Source organism: Octopus bimaculoides, chromosome 14 (assembly GCF_046866305.1).
Source record: "Octopus bimaculoides isolate indiv1 chromosome 14, ASM4686630v1, whole genome shotgun sequence".
Taxonomy (NCBI): Eukaryota; Metazoa; Mollusca; class Cephalopoda; order Octopoda; family Octopodidae; genus Octopus; species Octopus bimaculoides.
In genome coordinates, this window is record NC_142941.1 from 24,922,526 (window position 1) to 24,942,066 (window position 19,541).

Here is a 19,541-nt window from a genome sequence, read left to right on the forward strand (position 1 = left end):
TGTGGTGAGCATGTGTATATATGCATGTACATATGTTTACATGTATAGGCACAGGCATGGTTGTGTGGTAAGAAGCTTGTTCCGGGTTCAATCACACTGCATGGCACTTTGGGCTACTGTATTCTATTATAGCCCTGGGCCAACCAAAGCCTTGTGAGTGGATTTAGTAGACAGAAACTGAAAGAAGCCCATCATGTATATATATATATATATATATATATATATATGTATGTATGTATGTATGTGTGTGTGTGTGTGTGTATCTCTGTTTCTGTGTTTGTTCTCCCATCACTGCCTAACAACCAGCATTGGTGTGTTTACATCCCCAGTAACTTAGCAGTGCAGCAAAAGAGACTGATAAAATAAGTTCTAGGTTTAAAAAAAAGTTAGTCCTGGGGTCGATTTGTTCAACTAAAACCTTTCAAGGCAGTGCTCCAGTATGGCCACAGTCAGATGACTGAAACAATTAAAAGAATAAAAGAATGTGTGCAGCTATCCAACTTTTTCTATCCAAAAGGATTTTTCAACCCAATATTTACATGCTATTATTTACAGCTTTATGTGTATGCTTTGAAATATATTATTCTAAATAAGAATTATTTCACATTCTCTCAAAAGTTTATAAAATTCTTATAATGTCAAGAACATATATACGTGCATATACATATTTATATACACCTACACTTATTAACAAAAACCCATCAAAGTACGCACCAGTACATTAAGCAGTGTACACATACACTCTGCTAACACATGGACACACTTATCTATATCACACATGCTAACACATACACACTTCAATTAAAGTCCCACATGCTACCCATATGAACACATACAGTAACGAGAAAACATAAACACACCTACAATTCCTAGTGCCTACACACACTTATGACACATCTGTTTCACAATCATATCTATTCAGTAGACATGTGCACACATATGTGAATTGAATTTTTTTTTAAAACTAATCAGCTCACATAAAAATACTATCTCTGACTCAGGATGCACACATGTGACATTGCCTTCTGAATATCTTCATGACTTAAAATTTAAAAAAACCCATAACAAAAAAGAGACAGTCACGAACTGTTTACACAAACAATCCAGGACATTCAAATTCTATAAGTTGAGATATAAGCACAATATGAATAAATAACATACAGCTGGTACGTTATGTTTGTACATACATACACTCACACTTGTATATGTTTGTATGCATACAACTAAATGAATAGTAATTATGTTTTTCTATGTATATTTATGTGTGAGTATAGTTGCATGGGTACATGGATGTGTGTAAGCAATTTATGAATGTGGAACCTAGGGTAACCCCATAGACCAGACATATCTATCTTCATATACATATAAATGTATGTATGTATATTTTGTGTTTGTTCATATATACACACACACGCCAATGTGTGCACATGTTGACTCGTGTATATAAATATACGTTTAAGTATATAGTAGTTTGCATATTGCATTATCAATTGTGTGTGTGTGTGTATAGATATATGTTTGTGAATATGTATTTGTGTGTGTGTATATGTGAGTATGCATCTATGAAAAAATATCTGCAAAATTCTACACGAGGATAAGATTATCATATTGGGTGATTTTAATGCAAAGATCATGAGATATGGGGTGTGATTGGAAGACACGGAGTGGGAAATCATAACAGCAATGGCTTACTTTTGTTATAGATGTGTTCTGAGCTGAATCTATGTATTTTGAGCACTGCTTTTCAGCAAAAAGATAAGTTCAGAACAACATGGATGCACCCCGGTTCAAAACTATGGCACCTGATAGACTATATGATAACTAGAAGGTAAGATAAGAGAGATTTCTGTATAGTGCGGGTCATGCAGGGAGCAGGATGTTGGACAGATTATCACTTGGTTCGTGGGATGATCAAGTTTATAGTGAAGCCAAAAAATAGACAAAGTGGCACTGGCATCCCTAAACATTTGAATGTGAATCTCCTTAAGGATAAAACAGTTAGAGTAGAATTTCTGCAGAAAATCGAAAATTTGGATTGGACAGATAAGTGGATGGACTTCAGAGGACAACTATAAAATTTAAGTAAAGGAGAAGAAACATCAAGATTGGTTTGATGAAGTTATGGAAATATTCAACATTTGTTAGAAGTAAAATGAAAGACATTCCATTCATTACTAACAAATGATTCTGACCAAAATAGAACTTTTTTCAAAGAGATAAAAGCAGATGTGCAAAGAAAGATTCGAAGCATGCAGGTTACTTGGTGGAAGAAGAAAGCAGAAGAGATAGAGGCTCCTTCCAATGTTAAGAACACTAAGTTATTATATACTCTCCTTCATGAGGTGTATGGGTCATTATGTCCTACTTTGGCTCATGTGAAGAATAGGAATGGTGTTTTATTGAGGAGCCCAAAAACATCTTAAAATGATGGGAGGAACATTTCAGTGAACTTTTGAATCGACCATCAGTTGTTGATGAAAAAAGTATTGATATAATTCCACAGAATGCACCCATTGAGTGCTTAGATGACACCCTGTCAGTGGAGGAAACAATAAAAGCAGTATCAAAGCTGAACAATGGCAAAGCACTGAGAGTTGATAGTCTGAATGTAGACCGTTTTAAGTTTGGTGGGTACTACTTGCTAGAAATGCTGACAACAGTAATACAGAAGATTTGGAAAAATGAAGTTATGCCAAAAGACTGGAAGGATGCAATCATGGAAGTTGTGTTCAAGGGTAAGGAACAAAAGGGTGAGTGCAATAACTTTCATGGTATTTGCTTGCTTGCTACAGCCGGTAAAGTTTTATCATGAATAATGTTGGACTGGCTGCAGATATATGTGGCTGATGAGATTCTTCCTGAATCACAGAGTGAATTCAGAAATGGTAGGGGTACTGTTGACATGATCTCTGCATGGAAGTTACAGGAAAAGAGTGTGAACAGCAAATAGGACTTTATCAGGTATTCATTGATCTTACTAAGGCTTTTGACTCTGTCAATCAAACTGCTTTGTCAGAGATCTTGAGGAAACTTGGATGCCTGGTAAAGTTTCTCACTATTCTGAAGCAGTTTCATGAATGGGGTAAAACAAGGTAACATACTAGCACCCACTCTCTTCACCCTCTATTTTACTATAGTTTTTCTGTTGGCTTTCAAAGGCTCCTATGAAGGCATATATGTCAGATATTGCACAACAGGAAAAATCTTTAACATCAGAAGACAGTCAGCTAAGTCAAGAACATCCTCAACTCTTATTAGAGACCTCCTCTATGCAGATGATTGTGATATTGTCACTCATACTGAAGAGGACATGCAAAATCTTATGAATGCTATTTCAATAGTTGTGAGGCATTTGGCTTAACTATAAATCTAACCAAAGCTGTTGTCATGTTTCAGCCAGCACCAGGAATGCCATACATAGAACCTGGTATCTTTGTGTATGGAAGAAAACTTGCTGTGGTTTCTAAGTTTGTTTACTTAGGGAGCACACTAAATACATCAGCAAATCTTAATGATGAAGTGTCACTACGCATTCAGAAAGCCAGTTTTGCTTTTGGCAAACTGGAAGACCGCCTATAGTCTAGACATGGTATTTCCACTGCTTAAGATTAAGGTATACAATACGTGTATCTTAACCTCTTTATTGTATGCTTGTGCACTTAAAACTTATGGAACATTTTCATCAACAATGTCTCAGAAGGATCTTGAGGATCAGCTGGAAAATGTTTGTAAGTGATGATGAGGTGCTTGAAAGAGGGAAATGCTTCAGTATTGAAGCTTTGCTATTGCAGTACAGATTGAGATGGAGTGAACACTTAGAATGACAGACAACAGAATGCCTAAACAACTTTTTTACAGAGAATTGGTGACAGGTAAGCATCCATCCCACAAACCAAAGACGAGGTACAAAGATTGTCTGAAGTCAGGATTGAATAAGATAAATGTTCCAATTGACAACTGGGAAGATTTTGCACATTGCCGAGTAAAATGGAAAAAAGTCGTGTATGAAGGCAAAAATGAATTTGAAAGGAAGAGAATGGTTCAAAAGAAAGATGAGAAAAAGTAACAGGAATGATGTTCTAACAAGCATTAATGAACGTGATGATCTTACATGTGATGAATGTGGAAAGATTTGTCTTAGTAAGAGCCACATGAAATCACACATTGCACAACCGCACATTGATTACAGATGGACAGATGATTTCGAATGCATACTCTGTCATAAAGTATGCAGATCAAAAAGTGGCTTGAAAAGGCATAGTAAAGTTCATGGAGCTGTAAATTATACAATCACCAAGTTTTCTTGCACTAATTGTTCAAAAGCATGCAAGTCTTCGGCATGCCTCAAAAGCCATATTTCGTGCAGCTCATCAATGTTATTCTAGGGCATAAAGAAATCAGGCAATGGCTCTACTCAAAATCAAGTTGGCAACCATCATATGTATATATGTATATGTATGTATATTTACAAACTTATTCCACTATCCAAGTCATTGATCTCTTGTTTAGTTGGTGGCCTGTTGATTTGGGAGTTATGTAACATTGCTTTCCCTCCTTAGTTTATTGCCCTTGAACTCAAACTCTTGCTGAATTTATATATTGAACTCAAACCTCTTGCTGGAATTAAATATTGTACCTTAACTGTAAAACTGCACTGGCTGAAATACTAATTATCACATTCATTAGGCTTAAATTAGCCTGAAGTGTTTGGATGTCTATAAAAAGTATGATGTAATCTGTTATGACTACATTAAATACAGATTTCCAATGAAACACTTGTCTCAAATTTAAACTCCATTTATCTGTTTTTTTTATATTTCTCTCAAAATCATGAGTTTACCTATTTATTGGTTCATTGGTAAATAATTGAAATTTAAAATAAACCAACAGCAGTATCAAGTTCCATATAATTTGTGACTATGATGTTGGATCTTTTCCCTTTCTGCTCTGATTCTTCTAGTCAACTGGTTGCATTTTACATGGTGATGTACCTTGATTCCTAATCAATCCTTTTAACTAATATATATATATATATATATATATATATATATATATATATATATATATATATATATATATGCATGTGTGTGTGTGTGTGTGTGTGTAACATCATTTAATGTCAATCTTCCATGCTGGCTTGTGCTGAATGAGTCTACAGGTTCTGACAAGCCAGAGGACTGTGTCAGGCCCTGCTGTCTGCTATGTTTTCTACTTCTGAATGCCTTTCCTAATGCAAAACACTTTCCAGAGTGTAGGGGAGGGTGCTTTTTACAAAGCACTGGCACTAGTGAGGTCACCAAATGACTCACAGAACAAGACCCATCCACTGAGTTGGCTACAGTATTGAAGGAAGTGAGTTTATAGTCAAGTGTTAAGAGGTTAAAATATGAGAGACGGGTGGTAACAGATGACTGGCTGTAGAGGTTACTTGCTACTCCAACTTTACGAATAAAGGGATAGTGGTGATGAAGTGTCAAGGACATCTTCAAAGTACAGGAAGGGTATAAGTGGGAGTACAGACAGAGAATCAGAAAGGTTTGGAGGGAAGGTAAGTTTGTGAGACTGTAAAAGAAGATTGACAGATGGTTAGAGATGGGGAGAGGAGAATGGAGAACAGGGTTGGAGGCATGGTCAATGGTGAATTGGAGAGCAAGTGAAGGAAATTGTAGTGAGCCAAGGAGGAGGATTAGAAGGTGATAAATGATGGAACAAAAAGTGGATCTGCAACATTAGAGTGTGCACATATACTGGTATGATCATGTGACATGTAAGGATGCATAAAGAAGTGCTAATTGCAAAATGTGGATGGAGGGGATGACTAAGACAGTCCTCATCTATACATGTCACACGACCATACCAGTACAATCTCTTGCACACTATGCCTGACATGATCAATAGTGAACTGAAGTGAAGGTGAAGGAAATTAGTGAATCAAGGAGGAGGAGTAGAAGGTGATAGATGATAGAATAAAATGTGGAATGGAGAACAACAGCAAAATAAAATCATAAGGAGATTAGAAACAGAGAGATGATATGAAGCATGGTGAGATGAGAGAAAGATGCACTGTAACAGAGACTGAGGTCAGATAGTGGAAACAATAAGTGATAAACAAATGTAGTTGGGGCATCAAAAGCTGATATGAGAGGGTGTTCAGGACAAAGGTGCATAGGAAGATGAGTTGTGAGGAAGGATTGACAGGGACTGATTATATGTGAAGTGTAGGCATAAACAATATACTTTTGGGACCACTAAAATGAACAGGTCATCCTGAGCACAGCATGTCACTAATCATCTTGGTCTTAGTCATCCCTTCCATCCACATTTTGCAATCAGCACTTCTTTATGCAACAGTCTTCATGCATACATGTCATATGACCATACCAGTACAATCTCTTTTGCACACTATATCTGATGTCTCTTACGCCCACATTTTCTCTCAACACATTTACACTTTGTCATGCATACATTTTAATGTTGCACATCTAATGGAGCATACTAACTTCATTTCATTCTCGTCTTCATATATCGTCTGCATTCAAAGTCCACATTTCACTACCCTGTAGCATTACTATTCATAAACAAGCATCATACTCTGATGTAATAACACTGAACTTTTTTTATTGCGAGTTGTTACTCTTTCAGAACACCTTCCTCCACTGCTAATTAGGCCACCTATATAACAGAAATTATCCACTACCCGTAAGAACCCCCCTGAGCATTTGAGAAAATCTATTTCCTATGTGCTCTTAGTGTTTTGTACTCTGTTGTATATTCTATAAACAAAAGTGCTAATCTGTTAACCCTCCTGTGATTAAACTGCATCTTTAATTTGTCAATAGCTTGCACACCATATGGAATTTCTACCTACATGTTTTCTACATATCAAACTGGGCCATTTAACTAAAGTGGCTTGCATCCTGTCTGTTTCCCTGCTTACTAAAACTTTCATCATTGTTTATTAACTTTAAGGATTTTTGTTTCTAGGTTTTGCATCCACACCTGGAAATTCTTTTATGATTTCACTACAGATTCAGGTATGAGAACAAGGTCATCAGCAAAGAAAAGTTCTTATAGGCAACTGGTCTAAAAATTCCACTGTTATGACCTAGAGGATTATGATAGATAGGAAGGGACTGATGACCAAGCTCTGGTGACCTCTTACCTGCACTCTAAATTCATGGCTGTAGTTGTTGCTAAATCTTAACTTACTGACAGCACCCTCGTACATGGCTTGGTTGGTCCCAACAGCCATTTGTCTATTCCTTCCACAGCAACCACCAGTTTTGGGAAAGGTTGATGTATGCCAAGTACAGCAGTTTACTTGATGCAAAATCTTCCTGCAGTTGCCTTACTAGAAAGACAGCATCAGTACTTTTCCTTGAAATAAAAGCAAAAATGCTTCTGATCTAAGCTAACTTCCTTCCCAATTAATTCAGCTTCGGCAATTTTATATTTCTGTTATTAATTCAGTGTAAGGCATCTCCTTTAGTTTTGTTACACTTGCCTATGCTGCTGCTACACCAGTTGTAGGATATGATACCTTCCTGTATAAGCTCTTTAACTACTCAGGTGTCTAGACCCATATCCCACCCCAGTAGATATTTTAGCAGTAATTCTTGATGGACCAGGAGTGCTTTCTTTATCTTCATGTCCTTAATTACTTTGTCAATCATAAAACTAGAATGACTGGCTCCTCACTAGGTTCACTTTCAAAAAACTTACTTTCTCCATTCATTCTCCACATTTAGTAGCCTTTCATGATAGCATTTTTATTCTTCTTTCTTTTCAGAATCACTAAGTGCAAGTATACCGCTATCCCCATCTGTGCAAACTTCTTTCTCTCAACATCTCTTTCTGCTGGTTGTCCCATAAAATCTCCCACCTGTCCTCTGTGTTACTCATCCCTATCTCTTCCTCTTTCTCAGTGCTTCATTTGGCACATTGCTAAATCTCTCTCTGTTCAATGGATCTTTATGCTTCTATATCTTCCTTTTCCAGATTGATTTGTGTCTTTGAGTTCTTCTGTCTCTAAGTCTGAAGTTACTAACTACTGACCTACGTCGGATTGTATATGCTTTATCAGGGAAGGACTTTGCATTCATGAGATTCTGTCTATCTCTTTTTCTGCTGAGAATGTAGTCAATCTGGCTTATATGCCCACCAGATGGATAAGTGTTCTGGTAGCTAGTTGGTTTCCTGATGTTAGTGTTACAGATCACCATTTGCATCACAGGACTCCAACAGCCTTATTCCCTTTTCATTTCTAGAACCAAGGTTACACAGTTACACACATTTTAGAAGAGAGAGTTGGGGGGATCAGAGTAGAACTGGAAAGAGATAAAGTAGTGGTGATACGATGTCTGTATGGACCCTCAAGGTTCAAAGGGAGTAGAAGTGAATGAGGGAAGAAAGACAGGAGTGTGAGTGGGTAGAGGTTGCAAGAGTGTATGGGAGAGTGAAACATGGGGGAAAGGGTGAATATAATGAATGAAGTACAAGTATTGAGGGGTGATACGTAGTGGAGGTAAGGAAGAGGTGACAACTGTATGGATTGGATGGGTCTGAGAAGTGGATGTAGTGAACGGTGGATAAGGGATGGAGGTTGTAGAGGGATGTGGATGTAGAGCAGCAAAATAATAATAATGATACAGTAGACAAGGAAAGGATAAGAGAGTATAGGGAAAGAGAGGTAGGCATAATGCATGGGCAATGCAAGAGACATAACGATGCAGAAGATAAGATGATTTGGTGGGTGAGGGTACTGTTCTCTCTGCAATTTAATATCTGTGAAGAGGACAGTATTAAGGATGAAGGATGAATATCAAGTGAAATGATTCCAGGTTGTGAGAAAGATTAGTGGTATTAAGAAAAAGTTGTCATTAGAGAAATGATGGGTTGTGAGAATGTTTCGACAAGCAAATTGAATGAAGGTCCCAGCTGTGCATGTAAATATACTCACACAGCACTTCCAGATCTTAGTTTTGCCAAGTTGGGTGGGTTTTCGTGAGAATCACATATTGCTAGTAACCCCTGATTTCCTGTCATGTCCTCCATGAGATCCAAAGTCCTGAGAACAGCTTTTACTACTTCAGACCATGTCTTCCTGGGTTTCTCTCTTCCACAAGCTCCATCTACATTAAGTGATCAGTACTTTATACAGCTATCCTCATCCATATGCATCACATGCCTGGAATTTCCTGTCTAGTTCCATTATAGATTTAACTATGACAAACAGATCAATCTTCTTTCTTGCATACTACATCTGATTCCCCTTAAGCCCACTTTTTTTTTATCAGCACATTTGTACTATGTCATTCATCATCATCATTTAATGACCATTGTCCATGCTGCACATCCAATGGAGCCTGCCCACTTAATTTCTTTCCAGTTTTATTAAGTTCTCAGCATTCAAGGCCCATATCTCACTACCATGCAGCATAACAGTTCTAATATAAGTGTCATACAATCTGTCCTTTACTCTGAAGTAAAAACCTTTGTTTCTAGCATTGATAGAAACTCCCTAAGCTTTCTCTTGTTCATTCTTATCCTAGCTAGGTAACCAAGACTATCAACTATTTCTGTAAGCCATCCAGGCATTTAAGACAATTTATTTTTATTTTAGTGTGCTGATAATGTATACTGCTCCAGTGCATCTATCACATATGAAGCTTACATCCTCTGTTAGTTTGCCTGTGGTTCCAATACACCTCTTGTGTGTCCATAGCTTACAATGGATACAGCACATCAAGTTTATACTAAATCTTATTCTGCATATCAAGCAAAGCTATTTCCTTGAAGATACCAGAGACCTGTCCTTTTTCCTACCTACCAGAACCTTTGTCTTTGCCAAGTTTACTGCAATGTACTTGATTCTAGGTTTAGCTTCCATGCATGAGATGTCTTCTGTAATTCTACTATGAATTCAACTATGTATGCAAGTACCCATGGACAGCTAGTCTTAAACTCTTCTGTGATGAATAGGACTATGATGAATAGAAGAGGACTGAAGACTAAGCTTTGATGGGCTCCTGCCTTCACGCTAAGTTTGCCACTTCTAAGTGGATCCTGGTTTTATCCAAGTAGTTCACATGGCCAATCCAACCAAGCTGAACCTTTAGGATCTTGACTTTAATGCTTCATGTCCAAGACTGTCAGGTTGAAGATACAGTTCTGCTGCTGGATCTGCATAATTGATTACAGAAAGCAATTTTGAAACTTGTTCAAGCTGTTTGATATGTCTGCAATACACTGTCCACATTCCACACACATACAGGAGTGATGGAAGCCCAACAGCATTGGTGGAGAGGTGAATATCTTTGTGCTGCAGAACTTCCCAACACTTGACTTGCTTTCTGTTAAGGGCGCCACCACTGGAGATGGTACTCCCCAAGTATTTGAAGCTATTGCGTGTTATCAATGGTAATGCATGATTGTAGAAGGAAACTGTTAGGTGTAGGTTGAAGGAGGGCCTCTGTCTTACTGAGGCTGATTGTCAAACTGAACAATCTGGATGCAGTGGAAAACCTATTAACAGGTGCCCAGTCATCTGCAAAGAATTTGTCTTTGATGAGCTTCCAGAAGCTTTTTGTGTGTGTTGCAAGGCAAAGCATGTTGCCCATCCAGATAGTATTTGATGTAAATGCCCAGATTTGAGTCTTCAGCAGCATGTAGAACTTTGGTGGAAAAAGAGATTAAAGAGTACTGATGCAAGCACACATCCTTGTTCAACACCATTGGAGATGTCAAACTTCTTACCAGGTTCATCAACTGAGTGCATCTCTCCAGTCATGTTATCATGAAAGAGATATATGAAGTTGGTGAATTTTGGTGGGTAGCCAACTTCCCAAGAATGATCCACGGATCTTCTCTGTTGACCTTGTTGCATGTCTTATCAGAGGGATAAAAACAAAACACAAGTTCATGTTCTGCTCTAAGCATTTCTTCTGCATTTGTCTGACACTGAAAATCATATCTATAGTGCTACATTCAGGCTGAAATCTGCATTCCAACTCAGGAAGATACTTCTTTGGATGCTGTTAAAATAAGTCTATTAAGGATGGTGTGGGCCAGAATTTTGCTGATGATGGAAAGTCAAGAGATGCCTCAGTTGTTCTCTCAGTTTGTTCATAAACCTTTGTTCTTATTTAGGGAAAGTATTGCTGCATGCCAAAGGTCATGTGGCAGTTCTTTTTCTTCCCAGATACTGACCTGGAATACTTCAAGGGGCTCCTAGCTGAAGGCTTTGTATAGCTCTTCAAGAATGCTATCCTTGCTGTGTGCTTTGCTACAGCTCATCTGCTTTATGGCTGACAAGGAAGACCTGTACATGAAAATATTATAGTGGGAAAAGCCTTGACACAGCCCCACTCTATCAGCCTCAAAGTCAAGATCCACTGGCATGATCATTATGAATAGTTGCCTCTTCAGCTTTGAAATGCTGGCTAGTAGATTGATACAATCCACTTCATTGACCACTTTTGGGACTCTTGCTCCAGATTTCTTCTCTTGGTTAACTTCCATATCCTTTCCCATGGCTGGGTGTAGTTAAAAGGCAGTGAAAGTTTTAAGTCAGGTTTTTTTTTCTAGGTGAGCTATTGGTCAAGACTGATGGACTCCACCTACCTAAAGCAACTGGTTTTGAGGTGCCAAGGATCTACTTTTGCTTCTTCTCCCATTAGTAGGAACCACATGAAGGCTGGGAGCTGGACTCGGTTAATAAAGGCTGTTCGAGACACAAGCTACATGGAAGCACTTCAGAGGCAATGAAAGCCTATCCCCATTACAACTTTCAGTTATGCCAACTTTGAAATTCACATGCATGCATACATGTGTATATATGTCCACACATACGATTGAAAATCCTTTATCTGAACTTCCAGAATCTGGATAATTTTTGAAAACTGACATAACATGCCACAAGTGGAAATTCCACCAATTGCTGAGAAAGTTCCACAAAGTACAGATGTGTGCCATTAAAACACAGGAGTTCATAAGCAGCAACTATCATGTTTCGCTTTGTTTATTTGGTTTTTAATAGTAGAAGACACTTTTCCGAGGTTCTACACAATGGGACTAAGCCCGAAATATATACATATACACATAAGGTATATACATGCATAATGTGTAAGTTTGTGTGTGTACACATATATTTATATGCATGTATGTATGTATAAGTGCTTACACACACCCATATGTATATATGTATCATACATATATATATATATATATATATCATCATTGTCGTTTAATGTCCACTTTCCATGCTGGCATGGGTTGGACAGTTTGACTGAGGGCTGGCGAGCCAGAAGGCTGCGCCAGGCTCCAGTCTGATCTGACAAAGTTTCTACAGCTAGATGCCCTTCCTAACACCAATTTATATATATATATATACATACATAGGTGCAGGAGTGGCTGTGTGGTAAGTAGCTTGCTTAGCAACCACATGGTTCCGGATTCAATCCCACTGCATGGCACCTTGGGCAAGTGTCTTCTACTATAGCCTCGGGCCGACCAAAGCCTTGTGAGTGGATTTGGTAGACGGAAAACTGAAAGAAGCCCGTCGTATGTATGTATATATATGTTTGTGTGTCTGTGTTTGTCCCCCAACATCGTTTGACAGCCGATGGTGGTGTGTTTATGTCCCCGTAACTTAGCGGTTCGGCAAAAGAGACCGATAGAATAAGTACTAGGCTTCCGAAGAATAAGTCCTGGGGTCGATTTGCTCGACTAAAAGAGGCGGTGCTCCAGCATGGCCGCAGTCAAATGACTGAAATAAGTAAAAGAGTATACACACATATGTATGTATGTATACCCTTTTAACATTAACTGTTGGAGAAAAAAGAGTACTCAGTACCATGGTAGAGATTTATAATATATCTTATTTTGATCAAGTGAGTCTCTTACTACTCTGTTATCAGCTGTAGGTGCAGAGGGTCTTCCTGTGCACCTACAGCTAAAGCACAGAGTAGCAAGAGATTGACTTAACCAAAATGAATGGATAAAGTGCATACTTAATTGTAAACCATACAGCTCATTTAATGGTGTTTCTACAAAGCACAAAATATTGGCAACAAAGATATGTCTAAGCCTCCAAGCAACTAAGAAAATAACAGCCTCAGTCCATCTATTTGCCTGTCATACAAGATAAAGAAATTTGCAAAAATTTCATCATCATCTTGAAAAATCCTTTTGATGTTTTCCAGCTTGAGAGAGAAGACTTATAGCCAAATACCTTGAATGCAAACTTTATCAAAATACATCATGAATATGCCAAAGTATGCCTTCCATGAAAGACTAGATTTAAAAGAAATCTGCCTTAGGAAAAAAAGAAACCATAATAGGTAAGAAGAAATACCTCAAGCAGCTCTATGAGATCAAAAACAGAAACCCAACTGCAGCAAATACAGAAAAAAAACAAATAAACGCAGAAGGAACTCGCAGAAAAAACATCAAAAGTATATTCAGCACCAAGTTGACTCTATTGAGCAAGCAGCAGAGAACATGCAAATATCCCTAGCTTAGAAAGAAGACTTCTAGAGCAATGGTAAAATCATCTAGCCAGCATAACCGTCTAAAAAAGTAGAAAAAACCCTTCCAAAATCAGCTTGGCAAGGTCTGTTATTGATGACACTACAACCAAGCTGATTGTTACCAAGAACTCAGTATCAAGACTGAGACATTTGCAATAGATGAACTCCTGGCTCTGCCAAAGAAATTACAGAATAATAAATCTATAGGTCTTGACTCACTTGTATCATACTTGTTTATAATATATCTGGATTATTATATCTTATATGTATGCTTTGATATCAACAAGGGTTATGAATTTACACCTGAGACAGCTAGAAGTAGAAGTTATCTTGCAGTTGAATTATTGGATGTCAACTTTGCTGATGATCTTACTCTTTTTACAGAATTAGCAGAGAAAATATTACATGCTCTTGAGACAGCAGCTGCACATAGAGGACTATGTCTCGATGCTGGTAAGACAGAAGACTTGGACTTTAATATAATAGGTGATATCTACACTTTGAATGACACCAATCTGAAAATGGTTGATGACTACTTACCTGGGAAGTAACATCGTTTCATGAGAAAAGGACATCCAGGGAAGGATTGCAAAAGTATGGAATGCCCTAGACAGACTCTGACTTATATGGAAGTTTATAAAATATTTATTAGTAACAGAAAGGTAATATTTATCCTCACTTAAACTATACTGTAGTAGTTACCATGAGAGAAACTCTCGTCTTGGTTTCTGGTGCAAAAATGCACTCTTGTCTTCTTCTTTCCATATGGAGAGCCAGGCTGGCAACCATATATTATTGATAATAAAACTAAAGCAAACATAAGGCAAGATGTTACAATGCTTCTACATAAAGTATCTCTTACAGCAGTTAGAGATGGTGAGTTCAACCCAGTTATCCATGAAGCTCTTCCAGCAATGGGCAGTAGACTCTTACCTGCAAGTCTAAAGTAACAATATAAATTTTGTGATGAACTATCAACACAGGTTGAAAGTTGAACAATACTGTGGTCTTGCTGGTCATTTACGGAATGCTGCAAATGCTCAAGTAGGATACACAGTTATCTTGCCTTCACCATTTCAAGGTTCTCCTAGGAATATGCATGAGTGCTATCAAGATACCATGGCTATTGTTTGCATATATGATCCTCCTGTTATCTTCCTCACAATAACATGCAATCCTAATTGGCAAGAAATTAGAGAGAATTTACTTCCCGGCCAAACTTTATCAGATAGACCAGACTTGGTGGTCCATATATTCAGTATAAAGCTGCATGAACTCTTGAATGACATCACTAAGAAACATTTATTTGGACAAGTCACTGCTTACTGCTTCACCATTGAATTTCAAAAGAAAGGCTTACCACATGCCCATCTATTGATCATTTTGCACCCTGATGATAAATTGGATGATCTTTAAAAAATTGATCAAATTGTCTGTGCCATGATCTCAGATCCTGTCACTGAACCTCTACTTCATGAAACAGTGAAAAGGTGCATGATCCATGGGCTCTGTGGTGATCTCAACCCTACTGCTCCCTGCATGGAAAATAACAAGAAATTAAAGAATTTCCAAAGGAGTATCAACAAGAGACACAGATAAACCCAAATGGTTACCCGTTGTACTGACGACGTCAGGGGGCATTAGTTCGAGTTTGCAACCATGCAATAGACAACCGATATATAGTACCCTACAATAAATATCTCTGCCATAAGTTCAGTGCTCACATTTGTGTTGAAATTTGCCTCTTTGTCTCCTCTGTGAAATATATTTACAAGGATATCTACAAGGGATATGACTCCATCAATCTTGACATCCATGAAGCAGTTTCAAACAATAAGATTGAGCATGATGAAGTACGCAACCATTTAAATGCTAGGTATGTGAGAGCTCCTGAAAATATGTGGCACCTGCTTGAGAATAAAATGCATGACAGATCTCATTCAGTTATTTGTCCGCCTGTCCATCTGTCACAAGAGCAACTTTTATGCTTTGAAGAGGTCAAGAGAAATAGGTACTTGAGAGAGCAATACAGAAGAACACACCACTAACAGCTTGGTATCTTCTGAATCAAACAGATGAAAATGCCTGGAACTTGCATTATTCGGATATTCTGTACAGTTATGTCTGCAATAAGCAGACTACTGTATGGAAACGCAGACAAAGAGGAGGTGATAAAGTCATCTCCAGATTGTACACTGTTAGCCCAAAGCATGAGGAGCGATTTTACTTGAGACTGTTGTTGCTATATGTTCCTGGAGGTCAAAGTTATGAGGATGTGAAAACAGTAGACGGTATAGTCTGCAACTAATTTAAAGAAGCTGCTCTCAGAAGAAATTTAGTTCAAAATGATGAAGAATGGCACAGGTGCATAGAAGAAACGTCCCTTATAACTAGGCCCTTTCAACTAAGACTATTGTTTGCTCTCATTTGCATCTTCAACACTCCAGCTAACCCCTTGCAGCCATACCACCAGTTTGAGGAGGAGATGATTAAGAATTTCACAAAAATTAACACTCGAGAGGTGGCCATCCAGAGAGCATTAAATGATATTGAGCCGACACTGAGTACATGAGCTATGCTGCAGGGATTTACATCTTCCAGTCCCAGCTGTAGCAGCCTTTCATGAAGTAACTTCTGAAAATAACAATTTTGAAGGAGTTAATATTGTGCGGTGCACTGCATCCTTCACAGAAGCTCAGCGCCAGGTCTGCAAACACATTACTGCAGCCATCAATGACAATGAACAACAGAGTAGATTCTTTTCCCTCGATGGCCCTGGAGGTACGGGAAGACCTACCTGTACAATACATTGATAGCTTCTCTGAGAAGGCAAAACAAGTGTATCCTTTCCTATGCTACTAAAGGCATAGCTGCTGATTTGCTCATTGATGGAAGGACAGTTCACAGTGGACTCAAGCTACCTGTCCCATTGCATGATAGTTCCACCCCTCACATGAGAATCCCTTCAGAGTCCTCTGAAAAATTAAAGCAGGCTCACCTTTTAATTGTTGATGAAGCATCAATGTTATCATGCCATGCTCTGAGAGCCATTGATCTGCTGCTGAAGCAAATAATGAATTCACTCAGACCATTTGGTGGAAAAGTGTTGCTACTTGGTGGAGACTTCAGACAAACTGCACCTGTCATCCCACAAGGATTCAATGCAACAGTAACTGAGTCATCAATTAAGCAGTCTCGTCTCTGACATTTCGTAACAAAACTCAGTTTGACAGAAAATATGCGCATGGCTGGGCAAGATGACTTCAACAGGTGGCTCTTAGAAGTTGGAAATGGAACCCTCTCCAACAATGAAGGGCTGGAAGAAAACCTCATAGAAATACCTTAAAACACAGTATGTACAAACAACATTGTTAGAGAAATTTTGGAGAAAGAATTATTACTAGACAATGATGAGGTAGTTGAATGAGTGACATCAACAATCATTTTGACACCTAAAAACAAAGATTGTTTTCATATAAACACTGACATAATGTCCTTATTGCCTGGAGAGACAATGATCTGCAGAAGCCTTGACACCATAGTTGAAGAAAATAACAAAGCTGTTACACATTATCCAGTGGAGTTTTTAAATTCACTGATACTTTCTGGGATGCCACCTCATATACTGACCTTGAAGAGGCATTCGATAGTCATGTTGCTAGAGAGCTTTACTCAATGGGACCTGGATCTTAGTGCTGTCCATCAAGGATTTTTTCATTCATGGAAAAATACTTAGTGGAAGTAAGAAAAGAGAGGAGACCTTCATTCTGCGCATCAACCTCTGTCCTAGTGAGACAACCTTTCTCTTTAGTATGAGTAGATGACAGTTTCCTGTTATCCCAGCATTTGTAATGACTATAAACAAATCACAAGAGCAGAGCTTCAATTATGTTGGTATCATCCTACCATCACCAGTAGTCAGCCATGGACAACTTTATGTTGCATTGAGTAGAAGTAGAAGTTGTAATAATATTAAAATGTTGGTAAAGGACCGTCCAAAACAAGATGAACTCATTGCTGGTAGGGTTTTCACTAGAGACATGGTGTTGAAGCAGTTACTGAGGCAAAGGTTGTAATGTTTTTATTTTAATTTTATTTTTCGTATCATTTTCATGCTGTCATTTCTGATGGCACAGATACACTAGTAAGTAATGGTTTCACTAGTAAGTAATGGTTAAAAGCAGGAAACCAAAACAAGGATAGTTAAATAATATCTTGTATGTATAGTAGCTTCAATTTTCTTAAAATAAAAATGGTGATAAACTTTTAAAATAACAGCAAAGTTGTCTTTTTCTTCTTATACTTTTTTTAACTTACTGCATATTATAATATATATTTTCTTTTGCTTTCAGGAATCGGGATAATGAATATGTGACTATCACACAACCTTGAAAGTATTGGGTGCATTTTGACTTTCACTCTTCTGTGAAACAGATGTTTTCAATGGCATGTTGTTGCTGTTAGTGATGGCAATCATTGTTCAAAAGCACTACCACCAACTTCAAGTTATATTTCACCATTTACCAGAGGTTACTAAAATACAAAATGTCCAGCATCTTTTCTTTATCTCTCTTTACACACACTTAGACAGGTCATTTTTAGATATAAATTTATCCTTATGATAGTTTTGGTAAAAACTACCTGAATATTGATTCTGTGCAAGTCAGCTGTATGATGATGAACATTGCTTGCAGTTTTACAAAGCAAGTGCCTTCACTTAACTATTCTTGCGTACTGTCTCATTTTCTGTGTATACATGTTAAGATTATCCTGTGCCAAGTTCTGAATTTGGCAACAAGGTTTCAGTTATTTTTATCAGTTTTAAAACATTGGCACAAGTGAAAGTATAGGAAGGCGTGTAATTGATTTTCATGATCTCATTTCATGCTTAGCACTTATTTCATCATTTCTTAGGAATGAAAGACAAAATCAGTTTTGGCAGCATTTGAACTTATAGCATATCATTGTCAGCATCATCATCATCATCATCATCATCATCATTATCTTTTAATGTCAGTCTTCCATGCATGCATGGGTAGGACAGTTGACAAAAGCTGGCCAGGTAGAAGATTACCCCAGTGATGAAATTATTTTCTGAAAGGTTTTTAGTCCAGTATGCTACCTTTTTGACTGCAGAAAAAGAGTAGACAAGGCAATATATAATGACAGAAAAGTATTCATCAACTAATCTGGCATAAAATTAAAGTCTAAAAATAAAAACCTGTGTATTGATTTGTATGTTTTTATGAAGAAAGATAGCAATCTGAATTATGGTTTGTGACAGCAAGAATATGGGGCACCATGCTGCAAATTGTAAAAATATGGAGTATTTTCTTTTCCTCAAAGCTGAGATGGCTTATGTCATTTCTCTTCTCACAAGTACAGACACAAGGAAACCAGCCTCTTCATGGTCACTTAATCTGCTGAAAATAGCAGCCAAATTCCTTTAAACAATATTTCTACTGTCTTCAAAAAGAAAGAAGGCATTTGATGATACAGTCCTAAATAACCTTAAAAACAGCACAATTGTTAAGGCTAGAATGTCTTTGGTCATTAGTCTATACAATCAAGACTGAAGTGTGATTAAACAACAGCAACCAAAATGTCTTTGCAAGTAATAAGCTACAAAAGAAGCTAAAATCTTCCACAGTATTCATTTATGGATTCTGATGTGACATAGGGAAAAGAAGTTTATGAGTTTTGTAAATGGAAACTTGTTATGGGGCTAACAGGAGAAAGCTTCAGAGAAAGAACTCCGTTGGCCCATTCATTCCTGATACTCTAAGGGAGCTGAGCTCACTTGTCATGACTCCTTGATGTCTTACTGTTTTGAAATGCCACCTTTAATGGGGATTAAACTCGGAATTGTTGAGTGAGCTTATTGCTAAGCCGCAACGAACACCACACAGACTTACACTTTCTTTCCGCCTATAGTTAGCAGCTTGCTGTATTCCATTCCTTTTCAGTTCCATCTGTCATTTCTTATTTCTTTACTGCCCACAAGGGGCTACA

General features: G+C 37.8%; 1 protein-coding gene across 8 annotated transcripts in view; it reads left to right on the plus strand.

Annotated features, from left to right (window-relative positions):
* The window catches only part of LOC106869118 (uncharacterized), a 62,060-nt gene extending 43,311 nt beyond the window's left edge, over nucleotides 1-18,749 (plus strand). For all 8 annotated transcript variants that reach the window (XR_016244248.1, XR_016244247.1, XM_052972776.2 and 5 more), the window contains one exon: nucleotides 17,882-18,749. Coding sequence is in view for 6 of the 8 variants with exons in the window: in XM_052972776.2 (XP_052828736.1) it covers nucleotides 17,882-17,921 (40 nt within the window). In the remaining 2 variants the exon portion in view is untranslated. The remainder of the gene's footprint in view (nucleotides 1-17,881) is intronic.
* Nucleotides 18,750-19,541: the final 792 nt, after the last annotated feature.